This window comes from Erigeron canadensis, chromosome 8, assembly GCF_010389155.1.
Source record: "Erigeron canadensis isolate Cc75 chromosome 8, C_canadensis_v1, whole genome shotgun sequence".
NCBI classification, from domain to species: Eukaryota; Viridiplantae; Streptophyta; class Magnoliopsida; order Asterales; family Asteraceae; genus Erigeron; species Erigeron canadensis.
In genome coordinates this window covers 39,617,216-39,633,507 of record NC_057768.1, presented here as the reverse complement: position 1 = coordinate 39,633,507, position 16,292 = coordinate 39,617,216, and the positions used below count along the sequence as shown (strand labels likewise).

Below are 16,292 nucleotides of genomic sequence, written 5' to 3'. Positions count from 1 at the left end.
TATGAGTTTACTTTAAAAGTTTTATTGATTATTGATGATGATGGATTGTTTTTATGTGTTGTGTTTTGAATGGTTGATTATATTTGTGGTAACAAGTTGGTTGATTGGTGTTTGGATATGATTTTATCTTTTTCTACATTTTATTTGCAACTCCAAGTATGCCGGAGATGGTGTTCTAGGTGTATTTTATCTTTTACATAGGTTAAGGTTATATGATTGGATGTAACTTTGGTTTTATGAAAAAAATATATATATAGTGAATGAAAATTTTATTGACAACTTTATTAGTAAAGTTGTAAATCTTTACCCTTAAATTAAAATCAAAAGTCAAAATCCAACAATAATCTTTGAATTTTAACTTTTGATTTTAATCTAAAGTTGAAAGTAACTTTAAGAGATCCCGATCCAAAAATATTAGTGTTTTACTTACTGTTTTATAGGACTTCGATAGTTGATACCTGTTGTTAGAGTTGTCGTTTGGAGCTTTATAGTAACAAACCTATATTATCCCTAAAAGGAATGAAGCATCTAAAAGTGGTTTATACTATTTCGATATCAAACTATTAAACTCTTCCAACCAGTTTAGCCAAACGCCCATTGGTTGTTTGTATTGTGTTTTACTATGATCAATGATGTGCATTATAACTTTCAAGAATTGAGATCCTCATCCAAATTTTAGTAACTAAACTTGTGTTTTCTCAAACTCGTAATATGTTATGTTCTACATTCGATTCAATTTTGTTTATTTTTATAACTTCCTAATGTATAAATACAAATTCATGAGCTAATATGAAACATACTTTCTACATTTTATGGTAATGTTACATGATATGTTTACATATGAATACAAGCCAATGAGGTTGATGATCTATTTGTAAGGTCTTAGACTATGAGAAATTTTGGTTATTATGGTTTAATTCTCACCTCTTACATTTGTAGGAGTGGATTATTGAGGGTTTTTTTGAAAGTTATAAGTTTCATCTCAAGCATACATGGTTCGAGTTCCGCATATTACCCATTTGGATGTTAATGTGGTGTCTTGAAAAAAACATACAGACACAAACTGTTAGTTGCATGTTTTTATATCGACCTCATGTTCAGTGGCGAAGCTAGAAATTTTTGAGTGGGGGGTCGGGATCTTAATTTTTTTTTTCCTAACGCTATTTTTCGGGTAATATGTTCGGGTCAGTGATTCGATTCGGGTCGGGTCAAAAATTAAATACTATTATTATAAAAAAATGTTTCAATCATTAAAAAACTAAACACTTGTCCAAGACAAAAATAAACATTAAAAAAGAGACAAACGGTTGGTACTTGGTTCGATTCAATGAAGTTATGTGCTAAGTAAGTAATTAGGTTATGGGTTTTAGTTTGGGTTAAATAATTTTGAATGGGCTTATGCAAAATGTAATGGATCAATTATATTGCTTGGTATATAAAAAAATTTTCCCCTCCCCGCCCTATGGTAGCTACGCCCTTGCTCATGTTTCTTTCGTTACGTTTGGACGATTTCCTTCTCCATATATATTGATTGTGGATTTGTGGGACTTTTAGGGCCTAAGATGGTGGGTTGTCCTGTTATGAACACAAAGATCGTATATATAAATGATATTCATGGTTTCTTAATGACACCATACTAAGAACTTAGTTTCTTCATGTCACGTTAAAAACATACTGAACCACTTGTACAACTTAAGCATTATTGAAACTTCATTTTCTTGATGTTACATCAACATTTATATTAAAACTAGTGCTTAGACCCCGTGCGATGCACGAACAACCCTAAATAATTTTTCTTAAACTTTATTTTAAGATTGTATCAATTAATAAATATAACTGAGTTGGACATAATAAAAATATTCTTATGAGTTGATTAATTTAAAAAAGAAGAATGCTAGATATACCTTGGGATTTATTAATGATACACATGGGCTTAAAAGGCGTACATTGCACGCCGGAGAGAAATTATAAAATTGATTGCTCATAGTAGGCGCATATAAGAAGGATTATGTTGGTTACCTGGATGTGATAGGTATTATGAATTTTCCCCCACTTTGATATATAGACCCACGTGGATGCGCTATAACCTTAAATAATTTCTTTAACACCAGTTCAAGCATGCATGTAGTGAAATAAATGTACTCCTATTACAACTAATGACTATTTTAAAAAAAATTAATGACTTAAAATGCATAGAAAAGTCTTATTTAACACTAAAATAAACCAAATATACCTCATAATTTTCATCACAAATTTGATAGGCTGTTCTTTGTATAAGATTTGAAATTTGCTGATCATTCATTTTAACTCCAATAGCACTAGTGGCATCTACAATCCTAACTTGCACATTAAACCTACCAAAAAAACTAAAAAACAGAGATACAATTTTACCACACAACTTAATGATTATAGAGTTTTAATATGAAATATAAACATATACCTAGAATTGATGACACTCCTTCCTTGTTACATGAACAATAAATCCACATTTTGTTGTCCCTTAAAGCATCAATAATGTCGACTGCATTCATGTAGAGATCGGTCAACTTAACTTCTTGAGAACAGTTCACACATTCCATTGAATACCATAACTGGTCGGTTGGAATAAAACCGATTGTTGCAACAACAACCACTTTATCAAACTGTCAAAATGAAAATGTTTATACATTAGAACGTTAAAAAGCTAGTTATAAATTCGAAAGAAAGTTATGTTAAAAAGTAATCTAATCAAAAAAGAAAAATTCACAAACAATGAATACTTACATGTTTGTCCATCAAGATCATCTCAATACTACCTATGTTATTAACATCTCCATATAGGGGTTGCTTCCATAGCCGCAAATTCTAACCGTTATCGTACATGGCTTATTATTTGGACGCATGTTTCTAATTGAAACATGGTTTAGTGAAGCCATGCTAAAATTGATCTGTTATGTGTTTACGTTTTGAAATGCCTTAAAACTGAATGGAAGTGGCCTTATATAGACATAAACATGCAAAGAAGTAACCGCCACAAGCAATAATACACGAACGGTTACATATTCAAATTTTCAAAAATTTGAACTTCTTGAAAGCATAACTAATCCGTTTTCGAAAATTTGAACTTCTTATAAAAGTAACTAATCCGTAAACCTTTCAAGGAGCAATATTGGAATGATTTTTGGGTTTTCTTGTATTTTTAAGCATGTCATATAGGCAATAACTAACAAATTTTAAAGTGAGATTTATATAATGTAAGGATTATATTAAAAACATTTACTTAAACCCTTTTACTTATTTTTTTGTTTGGTAGTGAAGGAAAACTTTGGCTCGACCACTTTAGATAAATCCTGGTTGTGGCGGTATTTGACATCGTTGACTTAAATGCACTCGGCAATGAAATATCCATTATTAGGTTCTTCAGCAATGGATTTGTTGAAGTACATTAATTGAAGTCGTTGTTTGTTCTGCCACACAAACATGTCAAAACCAAAGTTCTTACGGCTAAACAGATTCGTGCATGTTTTTTGGATTCCTTCCACCACCTTTTTTGAATTGACTTATCTATATCGTTAAATGATTCTTCCATGCGTAATGCATACAATTAATGCTTTTAACCCATGAGCCTCACGATGCTTTCTTGTAATTTTTTGATATCTTCAACGGTGAGTTTCCTCAAATATACGTGGCCGAAAAGGTTGCATATACAACTGCATAAATAATAGAATATCGTATGTCAATTGTTGTAAAGCCGTTGTGTATTCATTAAAAGAAGCTCTTTTTTTTTTCATTTGAACCAGTATGAAACTGTCGGAAATTTAAGAAACATCTACATGCAGTGGCGGAACATCAGTAAGACCAACAGGGGTTCTGGTCCCTCCAGATATTTGGAATATAATAAGCAGTTATTAATATTTTATATTGAAAATTAAAATTTATGTGTATTTACCCCTCTCAAAATTGAAGATATATATATATATATTAGATTTAGAAAAAATTTGACCCTTCCTATAATGATGTTCAAGTTTCGCCGCTGACTACATGTGTTTTCATAATTAAAAAAAGTATATATGGATAAACTTAAAAACACTCATATTCCATGGACCACATTATCTATATTTAATTACAGTATCTATGCTACCTAATAAAGCAAATCTGTTCATCCTATTAATTATTTCTGTCTTTAAAATACCTAATTTGCCCTTGGACATTTTTATTCCTATAATACCCTCTTCCACCCTAAAATCAGGCACGCTATAACTACTGTCCCTCTTTTGTAACCTGCAATTTTGTTAACGCTGATATGGAAATTACTACCACCGCTGTCATTTTCGCCCACCGCCGCAGTATACCGCCACTGCATCGCGCGAGTATCCATCTAGTTATATAAAAATTATTTCCTTATATTTAAAGTTAAAAAAATGAGACACGAGAATTAACTAAAGGGAAATGATTAATTCTCCTAACAAAATAGCCTAAAAAATCCCTTAACTATTAGATGTGTGAAAAAATCAGGGGGCAAAATTAGGAAAGAGAATTAGTGGATACAAGTGTTACCTTTTCAGAATGTCAAGAAGATTTTTAGGCTATTTTGTTATGAGGATTAATGATTTTCCTTAGCTAAAATATATTTAATAAATGAGATTTTTCTAAACATTGCCCTCAAGCCAATGGTTTAGTCTTCTTTATTTATGGATAGTATTCAATATTCATCATTTAATAATTAATAGTTTAACATTAATTCTAGCATTAGTTTACTTAATTAAAATCACTAATTTCTAGGATAGTCAAGATATATGATTTATCAAATCAATTCTATAATGTCAAATATCACATGAATTTTTCCTTGATTCATGAAGTGTTATATGTGTTCATCTTTATCATAATTCACAAAAAAAAAAAAATTATTTTGCATTTCAAAGGATGAACATGCACCGAAAGACCTCATCTTCAATTCTTTATATTGTGACATTTGTTGTCTATAGGTAACAATCTAACTTTTTGTTTATTTAGTTTTTTTAAAATGAAATTTAATGATTCTTAAAAATTTAGGTAATGTTTATTTAGTATCACATTGTTTATAAATTTGCTATTGCAGAATATTTAGTAATCATGGTAAATTTGGATTTGAACAAGTCTCCATTTGAGAAAGACGATGAAACTTTAGTTGATTATGAATCTTTTGTTGGACAAACTTTCTCCAACTTTGAAGAGACACATATTTTCTACAAAAACTATGCCTTCAAAAATGGTTTTTCTATCCGCAAAGATCAATTTATTAAAAAAAAAAGATAGAATTGTTAAACGTGATTTGTATTGTCACTGGGGAGTTAAAAAACCACTCAAACAAATTTGAGTATCAAAAGGTTTTAGTTCGATTATTTCTTTTGAATTTTATTTACAAATTTGTTTATTACGAAGCATGATTTGAACAAAATATATCTTCAACTGGAGTTGTTGTTTTAAGTTTCATAGTAATTACTGGTAATTAGTTACAAATTCGTTTTTAATCCCTAAACATTTTAGTTTCTGACCAAAATATAGTATATGTCTTCTAATTCTAGTTTCACTGGTAAATTAATTCTATAATTAATGCTTAAATATTAAACATTTCAATTGTTGAATAAAGTAGTACGTAAATTAATGGTAGATATATAATATTAAAGTTAATGCTTAAGAATAACATCCATATATAAAAGACTAAACCATTGCCTTGGGCAATGTTTAGATAATCTCAAAATAAATTACATGAGTTCTTTATATTTTAAAGTATTTATACTAATCGTACTACTTTAAATTAAACATTTTGCATTAATTACATACATCATTCCGCAATCATTATTCGTTATCATCATCGTAACGTCAACATCACCGCCACATTACTCAAGTATTACATAAAGTATTACATCGTGGAATAATTATACTATTTCCAAAAACGCATAGAATACTTGTACATATCTTTGTCCATCAGATCAAAATCAAATCAAGAAACTTATCAGTGGGTTTGCAAAAACTTATTACATTATTATTTTCAGAAATCTAGTTACTTAGCAGCAGCTCAGAAACCCTAAAAATAAATACGGATCCGAATGCACCAAGAAATGGGATCCGAATCATCACCCGTTATCGGTATTTTCTTAGCTTCTAATCCTTACCTACCTATTATTACATCATTATTGTTATCCTTATTATGCTAATTTGTTATTAGTGATTTGATGTGTAGACTATAGTAACTTTAATAGAAAGTTTGGACGGATTAATTCGATGTATATATGTTAAAAATCCACTAATACTAGAAATTTTGGACAGATTAATTCGACGTGTTTAATTCACGGCCAAACTAGCAACATTTTATTTACTTTTGATTTCGATACTACTTTCGTCACTTGGTTCTGTAGCAAATTACAACTGCTTTCCCGGGGCCGCTCCTGTTTGATCCATGAGTGAGGTCGACCGAAGCGCTTGGGCACTCTCTGAGTGGCGCTGCGACGGGGTCATCTTCAGAAAGAACTGTTAGAAATTAGAATCCACATTTGGTTTAGAACTTAATAGTAGCCTTAGTGGAACAGAGCAGCATTAGAGGGTTCAAATGGAAGCGTTTTAAAAAAATGGTATCTTTTGTAAGTTGAGGTTTGCTAATATCTGATATAGATTAGCTTTGTGATTAAGCTGTGGAAATTTATCGACTTTACGTCTGAAAGGGAATACATTAGCTTTTGTGACTAAGCAGAGGGAAATTTTATGACTTTATTTTGGAAAACTTTAGTATGACGAAATGAAATGGGGGTCATGAGGTTTTATGCAAATTGGTCGTTGGAGGTTTGTGGTATGGCAGTAAAGGTCATTTTGTTGATCAACATCATGAATAGCGGAAGGAAGATTTTAGTTTTTGTGATAAGCAGAGCCAACATTTATTGGCTTCACTTTTAAAATTCCAAAATATAACTAACTGAAAGAGGTCAGTAGGTTTTTCGTAAAAGGTTATACCCTTATATGGTCAAAGGCATTATTAACATGCGAAATTTGCAGGGATCAAAAGGTTAAAGTAGTTATCATTTTCCACTCAGAATGACCAGCGTCCATTTTATAGTTTTAAACTTTAAAAGAGGACCCACGAACTTCCATCATCTGAGAAATATATATTTTGTTGCAAATAAATACACGTCATAGCATACACTTGATATCATTTCACCAAGGTCTTTCTTGGCTACTATCTCAGACGTTCATACTTTATGGTATCTCTTCGACTGTTAACATGTCTTTGTAACTAACCGAGCATATATTTATTGTTGCATCAGCTAATTCCTTGTGCATGGGATGGGATGCATGTTGAGTTAAACTTTAAGTTGTTGTGCAGATTTGCGTATCAGCATATCCATAGCATCGATCTACTTCCATTCAATGCTGACATACTGATTGTGTTGTTGTTCATATATATATATATATATATATATATTAATGCTACGTGTTTCTTCACCTAATCTTGATGTTTACTTGTTTGTATTCAATTTAGTTCCAAGGAGCTTTAGATTACTAGAAGAACTTGAAAGAGGAGAAAAGGGAATTGGCGATGGAACTGTCAGCTATGGGATGGATGATGCCGATGATGTATACATGCAATCATGGACAGGGACTATCATCGGTCCTTCTAACGTTAGTTTTCTTAAGCTCTTTTTTCTATCATCTGATATATATATATATATATATATATGAAAAGGGAATATAAGGTTGTCAGACACCTAAGCTTAGGTGTGGAACCCCTCACATACAAATATTTTATTATTTCTTGTTTAATGAATAAATGTGTGGGCCCCCATGATATTTATGGTTTAAAAAATTAATATGTGAGTGTTTCATACCTAAACTTAGATACCCGACAGCCTTATATTACTATCCCCTATATATATATATATATATATATATATATCTCAACATCATCTGATTGCATGTTGTGGTAGCTGTTGCATACTCCTCAATCTTAGTCTCAATACTGAAATGTGGCCATTTTATATGAAGACATAACTGATATGCTTGTAAATGCATGTTAAGCTCAACATAAGTTTATGTAATGTTATTGATGTTGCTTGTCAGACTGTTTATGAAGGTCGTATCTATCAACTGAAACTATTTTGTGGACCCGAGTATCCGGAGCAGCCGCCGAGTGTCCAGTTTCAGTCACGAATAAACATGAGCTGTGTAAATCAAGAGACAGGCGTGGTCTGTACTATTCTCCATGATAAAATCTTCTATATGACGCACTGCTTGTAAATAATCTCATGGTGGTGTGAATTTGACAGGTTGAACCATCTCTTTTCCGCATACTCGCCGATTGGCAACGAGAGTACACCATGGAAGACATATTGACTCAACTTAAAAAGGAAATGACCTCTCCACAAAACAGAAAGCTCACTCAGCCTCCTGAAGGTACATTGATTTCTATCTACTATTTTGCATTCTTGTTTTTGCCTTATTCCTCAAGAAGTTAATCTTAGAGTATGCTTCGTAAACTCTTTACGTGTTCTATAATATTAAATGACATGTTCTATTTATTTATTTCTAAGTTTATTAGCTTCAAGTAAATGAATCCCATTTATATCTTAGATTCTAACTTCTAAATGCTTTAATACTCAAGAAAGAATGAACGGGCTCATGTAGATTCTATGTGTAATGTAATATATAACCAGACAAAAGCAAGATATACCTTAGGTGAGTGACAATATGTGCTGTTTTGGTTTCTAGCTATTGTCATATAAAAGGATTCCAGATTCCCTGTAGACCTACAGGCTACATGAATGTTTGAGACAAGAAGTAAGAGTCGAACGTATACAAGACAAACCCAAATTTTAACCATGTGACGTGTCCTTATATAGCATTGTGTTGTCCTTGAAGACATGTTCAATGGTCCAGTGCTTAAAGCCATATGCATCCCAATGAGTTCGCACCGTTGCATATCATCCGGTATGTGGCATATATCTAATTGTCTATAGCTTTCATCATTTGGTGGTGCTAAATTCAAACTTTTTCTTACAAAATAAAAATCTTGATAATGTATTTCACAAACCCAGTGAGCATTTATGATGTTCTAAAATTAGTTTCTTGTAAAACCATGACAAAGTATATGATATATTTTCTTTTCTAAAAAAACCAGGATGAACAATAATTTCTAATCATACTAGTGTCTGTCAGCACACTTCTTAATGCTTTTTGTTATTAGCTTTGATCACTTAATAAGAAAAGTCAAATCTTTTATCTGTTTATTTTCTCCTTTTTCTCTAGAACCCACCTTTTTGATATGACTATATGAGTAAAACCTGAAAATCCCTACCTTAAAAGGGATAGAGATGCCATACATGACGTTAGGACTTAGGATAAAAGAGTTAAGAATCGTCACCTCACTCCTGTCTCTTAGCATAACAAACAAACACATACAAGTTAAAGTAGACATCAATAAAGCTCTAATGTACCCTATTTACCTTAACCATGTAATCTGCACATGGGTTTGTCCATTCATTAGGTGAACATTCAGATTGTTGTCATTATCGATGTGGTGTAGACAAAGTGTTTGGTAAATTTCTAATCTCCAAAATAAAGTGCCGTACTCCCAAAATTGCTTTTTTGCTTACATAGTGAACTTTAAGTATTTTTTTTGCTTTGACGATCCTCCATGAGACAGTCTATTGATTGACTAAACCGGACGTAGGATGGTTTATGTGGGAAAACTTAATTGCTGAATGAGCTTTGTTGACCGATTACATTGTCTGCTATGTCAACAGCTTTGAAAAAAGTTATTGATGCTAAGGGAATAAATCTTTTTTAACTGTATAGTTTTTTCTTTTGTTCCATGTTTTGTGTTGTTGCAGGAAACGATGATGGGAGGGTGGACCCGAAGGGAATAGTGGTGCGGTGTTGTATTATGTAAGTAACACATCTCATCAGATGCTACCATTACGTATATAGTTACCTAAATTAACCGAACCATGTTGTATTATGTAACAACAGATGGAATGTTGGTTAAATGTGATCATTAACACACTAAATGTCCCAATGTGAAAAGAATGCATTGGCTACTCATTAGTTTGTATTATGACTACTTATGTCTGCTTAAAGACTTGTTTTGCCACTAATTCTTTATCATCTGTTGTGGCACTTTTATTCCGTTTTATATGAACCGAAAGGCTCAATCTGAACTAAGTCGTGATTCAGTTCAACCCATTATACACTTGAATTCCCATTGCCTTTGGAAACAGGCCAAGTTCTCATGCTCTACCTTGTTTCGGAAAGTCAAATGCGTGGTCACTTCTCATACCCACTAGAGCTATTTTTAGTTTGAGCTTCAACTCTGATCTAGGGCAAAGTATAACCGATATGTATATCATATTCAATAAGCTTAGTATTGTGTGTTATGTCGACAAACCGTAGTTATAAATTGCATTAGTACACACTTATATCTGTATATATCCATTGGTAGTGATACTAGTGTATAAGTAGGTATTTTGATGTGGAATTTTGGAAATCCACACTGGACAATGTTCATGACTAGAGCCTTGCAGTTGTGTTTGAGATAGTAACAAGCTTTGTACAAACACTTCATCGCCATTGATTCCTGGAGTTTTGGTTGTTTTTTTCATGTGTTTTTAATTAAAAAGCGGGGCTATAAAACTGAGGCATAAAATTGAAGGGTTTGAGGTAAAAAGTGGTCAAGTGTCAGCCGTATAAAATTGAGATGTGGGATAAAACTGGGTTTTGAGTTAACATGATTTAAGAGTTTTGCTAACACGTGCTCTTGACTCTTGAGACCCGTAATAACGAGTAGTAAATGAACTCAATATTTTCTAGAATATCTTAATTGATAATTATGATTTATCTCTTATGCGTGATTTTAGAGTGAATTAATAAGTATTAAGTCAATTTTAACTATGTAGAGACATGATTAGTTCATTAACTACACGTTAGTACGTGTTTCAGGATGCAAGTTAACAAAATCTGGGCTCTATGTGTAAAAATGCCAAATCAATCATCCTCAAGACCTCATATAAGCTATGTAATCTGAAGGATATATTTGATAATTAATAGTAATTAATAACTGTGTGTCAAGTAACATTTGTTATTCACACATTCATATGTTCTTTGATACTTGATATATATATGTTTTGACAAACATGGACAGAATGAGTAGTAGTAATTAACATGACCCATCAACTTATGTCATGTCAGTAATCTCAAAATTAGATCAATCAAACGTATTACAAGTGGTTGGTTGGTCATTGTTTACCAACACAGACGCAACACCCTATTTGCGAAAAAAGTCGATTTATACATGAATTTAGAAGTTAGTGGATTTATAGAACATAATAACATGTCATGTAAACCCAGTAATAGCCCTGTGATGTTTGATTTAACACTTTGGCAGCATCACTCAAATAATACACGAATACACACGGATATATAACTATATAATTATATCATATTAATTATATAGGATGATATAGATTAGATATATAGTATTTGTATTGCATTTTTAATTTCTATTTTTACTATACGAGAGAAAGTACCCGTGTTTTGCGACGGTGAGATGGTGACGGTGATAGGTCATATAAGGTGATAAGTCATAGAATGTGATAACAAAATGCCTTAACCGTACGGGCTCCGCCTTCGGATTTAATTTCGTCGAAAGTATATCGAATGACATCTCTAATAAAAGAACATGGAATTTTAAGAACACCATACAATTTTTATAGTTTCGATATACGGTTTTTGAGATAAATGATTTTGAATGAATTAGAGCAATAAAATGATTTATGGAGAAGAAAGAAAAAAATAAGTGGCTGAGAATTAAGAGTATTATAAGTATATTAGGTAGAGATGTTTAAATTATTGAATAACGAAGATTGGTATATTAGGTACTTCAAATCATCTTTTGAGAATTTGAAAAAAGGTGTTCCTCCTTTATAATGTACGAGAAAAAGTACTCGCGCGTTGCGAGGGTGAGATGGTGGGGTGATAGGTCATAGGAGGTGATAAGTCATAGAGTGTAATAGTCAAATGCCTTAGCCGTACAGGCTCCGCCCTCGAATTTAAAAATTCGTCGAGAGTATATCGAATTACATCTCTAATGAAAGACCATGAAATTTTAAGAACACCCACTCAATTTTATTATAATTTATCGATATACGATTTTTGAGATCAAAGATTTTAAATGAATTAGAGTAATAAAATGATTTATAGAGCAGGGGAAAAAAATAGTGGTTGATATTTGAGGAGAAAAAAAAATGAGTGTTTGAGATTTAAGGGTATTATAGGTATATTAGGTAAAGATATTTAAATTAGTGAATAAAGGAGAGTAATTTAGATAGTTCAAATCATCTTTTAAGATTTTAAAAAATAACAAAATGCTTTATAAGATAATATAGATATAGATATAGATATAGATATAGATATAGATATATAGATATAGATTATGGATTATAGATATAGATAATGAGCACATTTATCAAAATAAAGGATGTATAGTAGAAACTATCATTTCTTGTAAAGTAGTAATGGTATTTTTCTAGCTGTAAACTGTCATCGTCTAATGCTACAAGACTACAATCATATAATTAACTTAAAAAAATATATTCACTTGCTCAAGATGAAAAATCACATATCTAAGAGTTTGCTAAAGCAAACATATTTTGGACAAATAAAATGATATGAGACAAGGTCGAAACAAGTGAGATATTTTTTATTCTTTCATATTTATTTAAAGCGAGGAGAATTAAGGAGTCTACTATGTGGGTCTCGGGGATGAGTTTACTCAAGGTTTCAAGTTCGAGTTTTGGGGTTCTCATCTCAAAAGAATTTTTCATGAGGGGGTTGGAGGTCGAGAAAATCTCTAGTCAAAATTATCTCCAACACGTCTGAATCGAAACTCACTTCAAAACAAAAAAAGTTGATTTTTTTGGCAAATGTTTTTGTCTCGAATGTATAAACAAAACAAAGTGAAAGAGTTTATAATCCAACTTTTAAACAGGTAAGCTACGAGTTACCTTTAATATAAAGGCTTTATAAAATTCTCCCTACAAACTCAACAAATATTTAGTAGTTAATGTGCCATAATCCATAACTCATAAACAATAATATACTTGACCTTTATTGACCTAGAAACCTCTTTATCCTCAATCACTTTAAACTTTCTTTTTTTAACAAAAATCATAACATTCCATTATAAAGAATAACAACGAACTTGACAAAATCACCCCTAAATCCACATTCATTCAATTATTGCTTATCACCAACAAATTATTCCACAACAAATATATGTTGTGAGTCTCTCTCCCACTCAAAAAATAAACGTTTCTGAATATGCTTCAATCAACTCTCTGGTGCCTTTGGTTTTCATGCCTCATCTTTTTTCTCTTCTCTCATCTATCATCATCCGCCATAGACTCTTTCATCTATGGCGGATGCTCACAGCCACGGTTTACACCTGGCTCACCATACGAGTCGAATGTCAACTCTGTACTCACTTCCTTAGTCAACTCAGCTGCTTTTGCTAGGTTCAATAACTTTAAGATCTCGGTTCCTGGTTCCACCCAGTCTGACATTGTATATGGACTATTTCAGTGCAGAGGTGACCTTAGCACCTCTGACTGTAGAGATTGTGTGGCCCACGCTGTCAGCCGACTTGGGGTCATTTGCCCAAGCTCAACTGGCGGGGCCATACAGTTAGATGGTTGTTTTGTTAAATATGACGGGTCATCATTTTTAGGAGTTGACGACAAAACCGAGATCTTCAAGAAGTGTGGGCCATCGATTGGTTATAATTCAGATATTATAACTCGTCGAGATGCTTTGTTGGCATACATGACGAATGAAAATGGACAATATTTCCGTGTGGGTGGGTCTGGGAGTGTGCAAGGTGTAGCACAATGCATACAAGATTTGAGTTTAGGCGAGTGTCAAGATTGTCTTTCAGAGGCAAGTGGTCGTTTGAAATCTGATTGCGGGGCATCAGCTTGGGGAGATATGTACTTGGGCAAGTGCTATATTCGATATTCTGAACGTGGTTTCCACTCGAGAAGCGGTAAGAGATTGCTGCACCATTTCCACCACCGTAGTTGGTGGTGGATTGTCCTGTTTTTACTTATCATGAATTAACATTTCATAACTAATTCTTGTGCATGCGCATGTGAGATTACTATAGATTGTGTTGCTGCTAGTTAATGACCAATATCAATGTAATATTTAGTATTACTACTACTACTACATACTAATTCATGATATATTTTACTAAATTAATTAGCGCTACAAGCAGCCTCTAATCATACTAAATTATACGTAGGCAGATTTTTCACCTCAGTTAGTAAATAACTGTGTGATATTAACATAAAAATCATATGAACATGATTGACACGGAGAATAAACTAGTATATATAATGACCTAAATCGATAAATATATCATAATTGTCCATTACACATGATTATTGTACAATTGCTTTAAAAAATACACATTAAGTGTAAGATATACAGCAAATTTAGGGTAGGTTTATCAACGTCCCAATAATACAGAGCTTGTAAATATTGTATATATTAGAAACATATAGAATTAAAGCTATAAATTGTGTTAGCGGCAGACAATCTTTTGTTCATTTCTTATAGAAATAGGATGTTCAACTTTTCTTTACTTCATTTTTAAATTTGTGTGGATATCCATTGTACCAAGAAAGCCTTTTGTAAAAGCAAAAGTCGATCAAAATAAAAAACACTCTTGTTTGCCCTCCTTTAATGAATCAAATTAAGATATACTCAATTCAATGAGATAGTGGTGTACTGGTGTGTGGGTTACCTTGGATATATGTGGAACCAGCCTACAATCTATTTAATTATTTGGGTAACTTGAGCTTTAATTAATGGTTTTAGAATTTGATGTGAGTAAAATGTTTTTAGGCTTAAATATACGGGTTTAGTCATAAATGGATGATTCTTAGAGTTGAAGTTGAGTTTGTAGAAAAACAATGTTATTAATCCAAATTTATAGTTAAAAAAAACTTGTACCATGTGGAGAATAATAAGATTTAATTACCATTTTTGAATTTTAATTAATATCTTTGACTATATATGCTTTTGATGTATTGATGATTCAAAGCTAAATTATATGCAGATGATGACGATGGAGACGTGGACAAAACATTAGCAATAATCATTGGAATTATAGCCGGTGTTGCCGTGATCATTGTTTTTCTATCTTTCTTAAGCAGACTTTGTGACCGAAAAGGTACTTAAAACTACGTACGTACTTTGAATCTTTATTAATTAATTAGCTATGTTCTTACTTCATAATTAGTGATCATTTTGTTCAAAAAGCAATCTAAGATGGAAAACAATTTTAATATAATGGTCCGGTCTACTTACGAAAAGTATACACATTCGGCCGCTAGCTTTTTGACAAAGACATATACCTTCTTTTTCTATGTTTATATATATGCAGATGGTAAGTAAACCGTAAAAGGCAACATTCATGAACATATGCTCTTTATCTACAACATTAACTATTGAAGCTAAGCTATGAATGGTGACCTCAAGATCAAGTTGCTTTCCTTTTCCATGCATCTTTTTTTGTAAGATTCCTTCAATTCATGGTGGACTATATATGTGATATGTATAAAAGATATATACACATTGTAGTAAAGCGAAAGGAGGGCTGAAATAAGAACAAAGAGAAAAGTCCCCTATGTAGAAATTAAAGATGCCCTATTTGTCTTTCATCCTCATCATTTTCTAATATATCAAAAAGCATTTACTTTTTGTACCCGTACTGCCCGATGTATTTTCTCATAGTTAGCCGACTGTACCTATTAATTTATATCTATGTAATCGAAAGGGTTTAGATGGATTGAAGGTTATAAACTTGAGTCATTCATGCACATCTTAAGAATAAGATGTGATTGTATAGTAGGTGTGACTACAAGAAAATCATATTTCAGCGACGACATGATGTGATTTACACTTACAATTTCTAGGCCAAATTGTCTTCGGGGAAGGCTACACTCTTCAAGATACGGATGTTGATGTGCAGAAAGTTGGCAATCTTCCATTAGTGAAGATCTCTGCAATTGATGCGTTTGAAATACCTTCATGTTTGTTTTTCATTTTGAGTGATAAAGAAAGCGGTGTATAAACTTAAACAAACTCGAACTTTTTCCTAAATTAAAGAGGATAAAGTACGTCACACACGTGTCACTCATGTGACGCTTTAGGTCCAAGAATTTTGTTTCTTCTTTTCCCCATATTTGACTTACAAAATAAGTGATGAATCATCAAATTTATCTTGA

General features: G+C 32.2%; 2 protein-coding genes across 3 annotated transcripts; both read left to right on the top strand.

Moving 5' to 3' along the window:
- The first annotated feature begins 5,927 nt into the window (after positions 1 to 5,927).
- LOC122580081 (ubiquitin-conjugating enzyme E2 variant 1B-like) lies at positions 5,928 to 10,103 on the top strand. The gene is made up of 5 exons (XM_043752351.1): positions 5,928 to 6,108; positions 7,493 to 7,632; positions 8,071 to 8,196; positions 8,277 to 8,403; positions 9,840 to 10,103. The coding sequence occupies exons 1-5, from the start codon at positions 6,069 to 6,071 to the stop codon at positions 9,896 to 9,898; spliced, it is 492 nt and encodes a 163-aa protein (XP_043608286.1). The 5' UTR covers positions 5,928 to 6,068; the 3' UTR covers positions 9,899 to 10,103.
- Positions 10,104 to 13,224: 3,121 nt separating this feature from the next.
- Positions 13,225 to 16,292, top strand: LOC122578402 (plasmodesmata-located protein 6-like). 2 transcript variants are annotated; one of them, XM_043750357.1, is made up of 3 exons: positions 13,225 to 14,044; positions 15,122 to 15,235; positions 15,981 to 16,292. In XM_043750357.1, the coding sequence occupies exons 1-3, from the start codon at positions 13,324 to 13,326 to the stop codon at positions 16,136 to 16,138; spliced, it is 993 nt and encodes a 330-aa protein (XP_043606292.1). In that variant the 5' UTR covers positions 13,225 to 13,323; the 3' UTR covers positions 16,139 to 16,292. The 2 variants fall into 2 exon arrangements, with proteins under 2 accessions (XP_043606292.1, XP_043606293.1); XM_043750358.1 differs by lacking the exon at positions 15,981 to 16,292 and adding an exon at positions 15,449 to 15,769.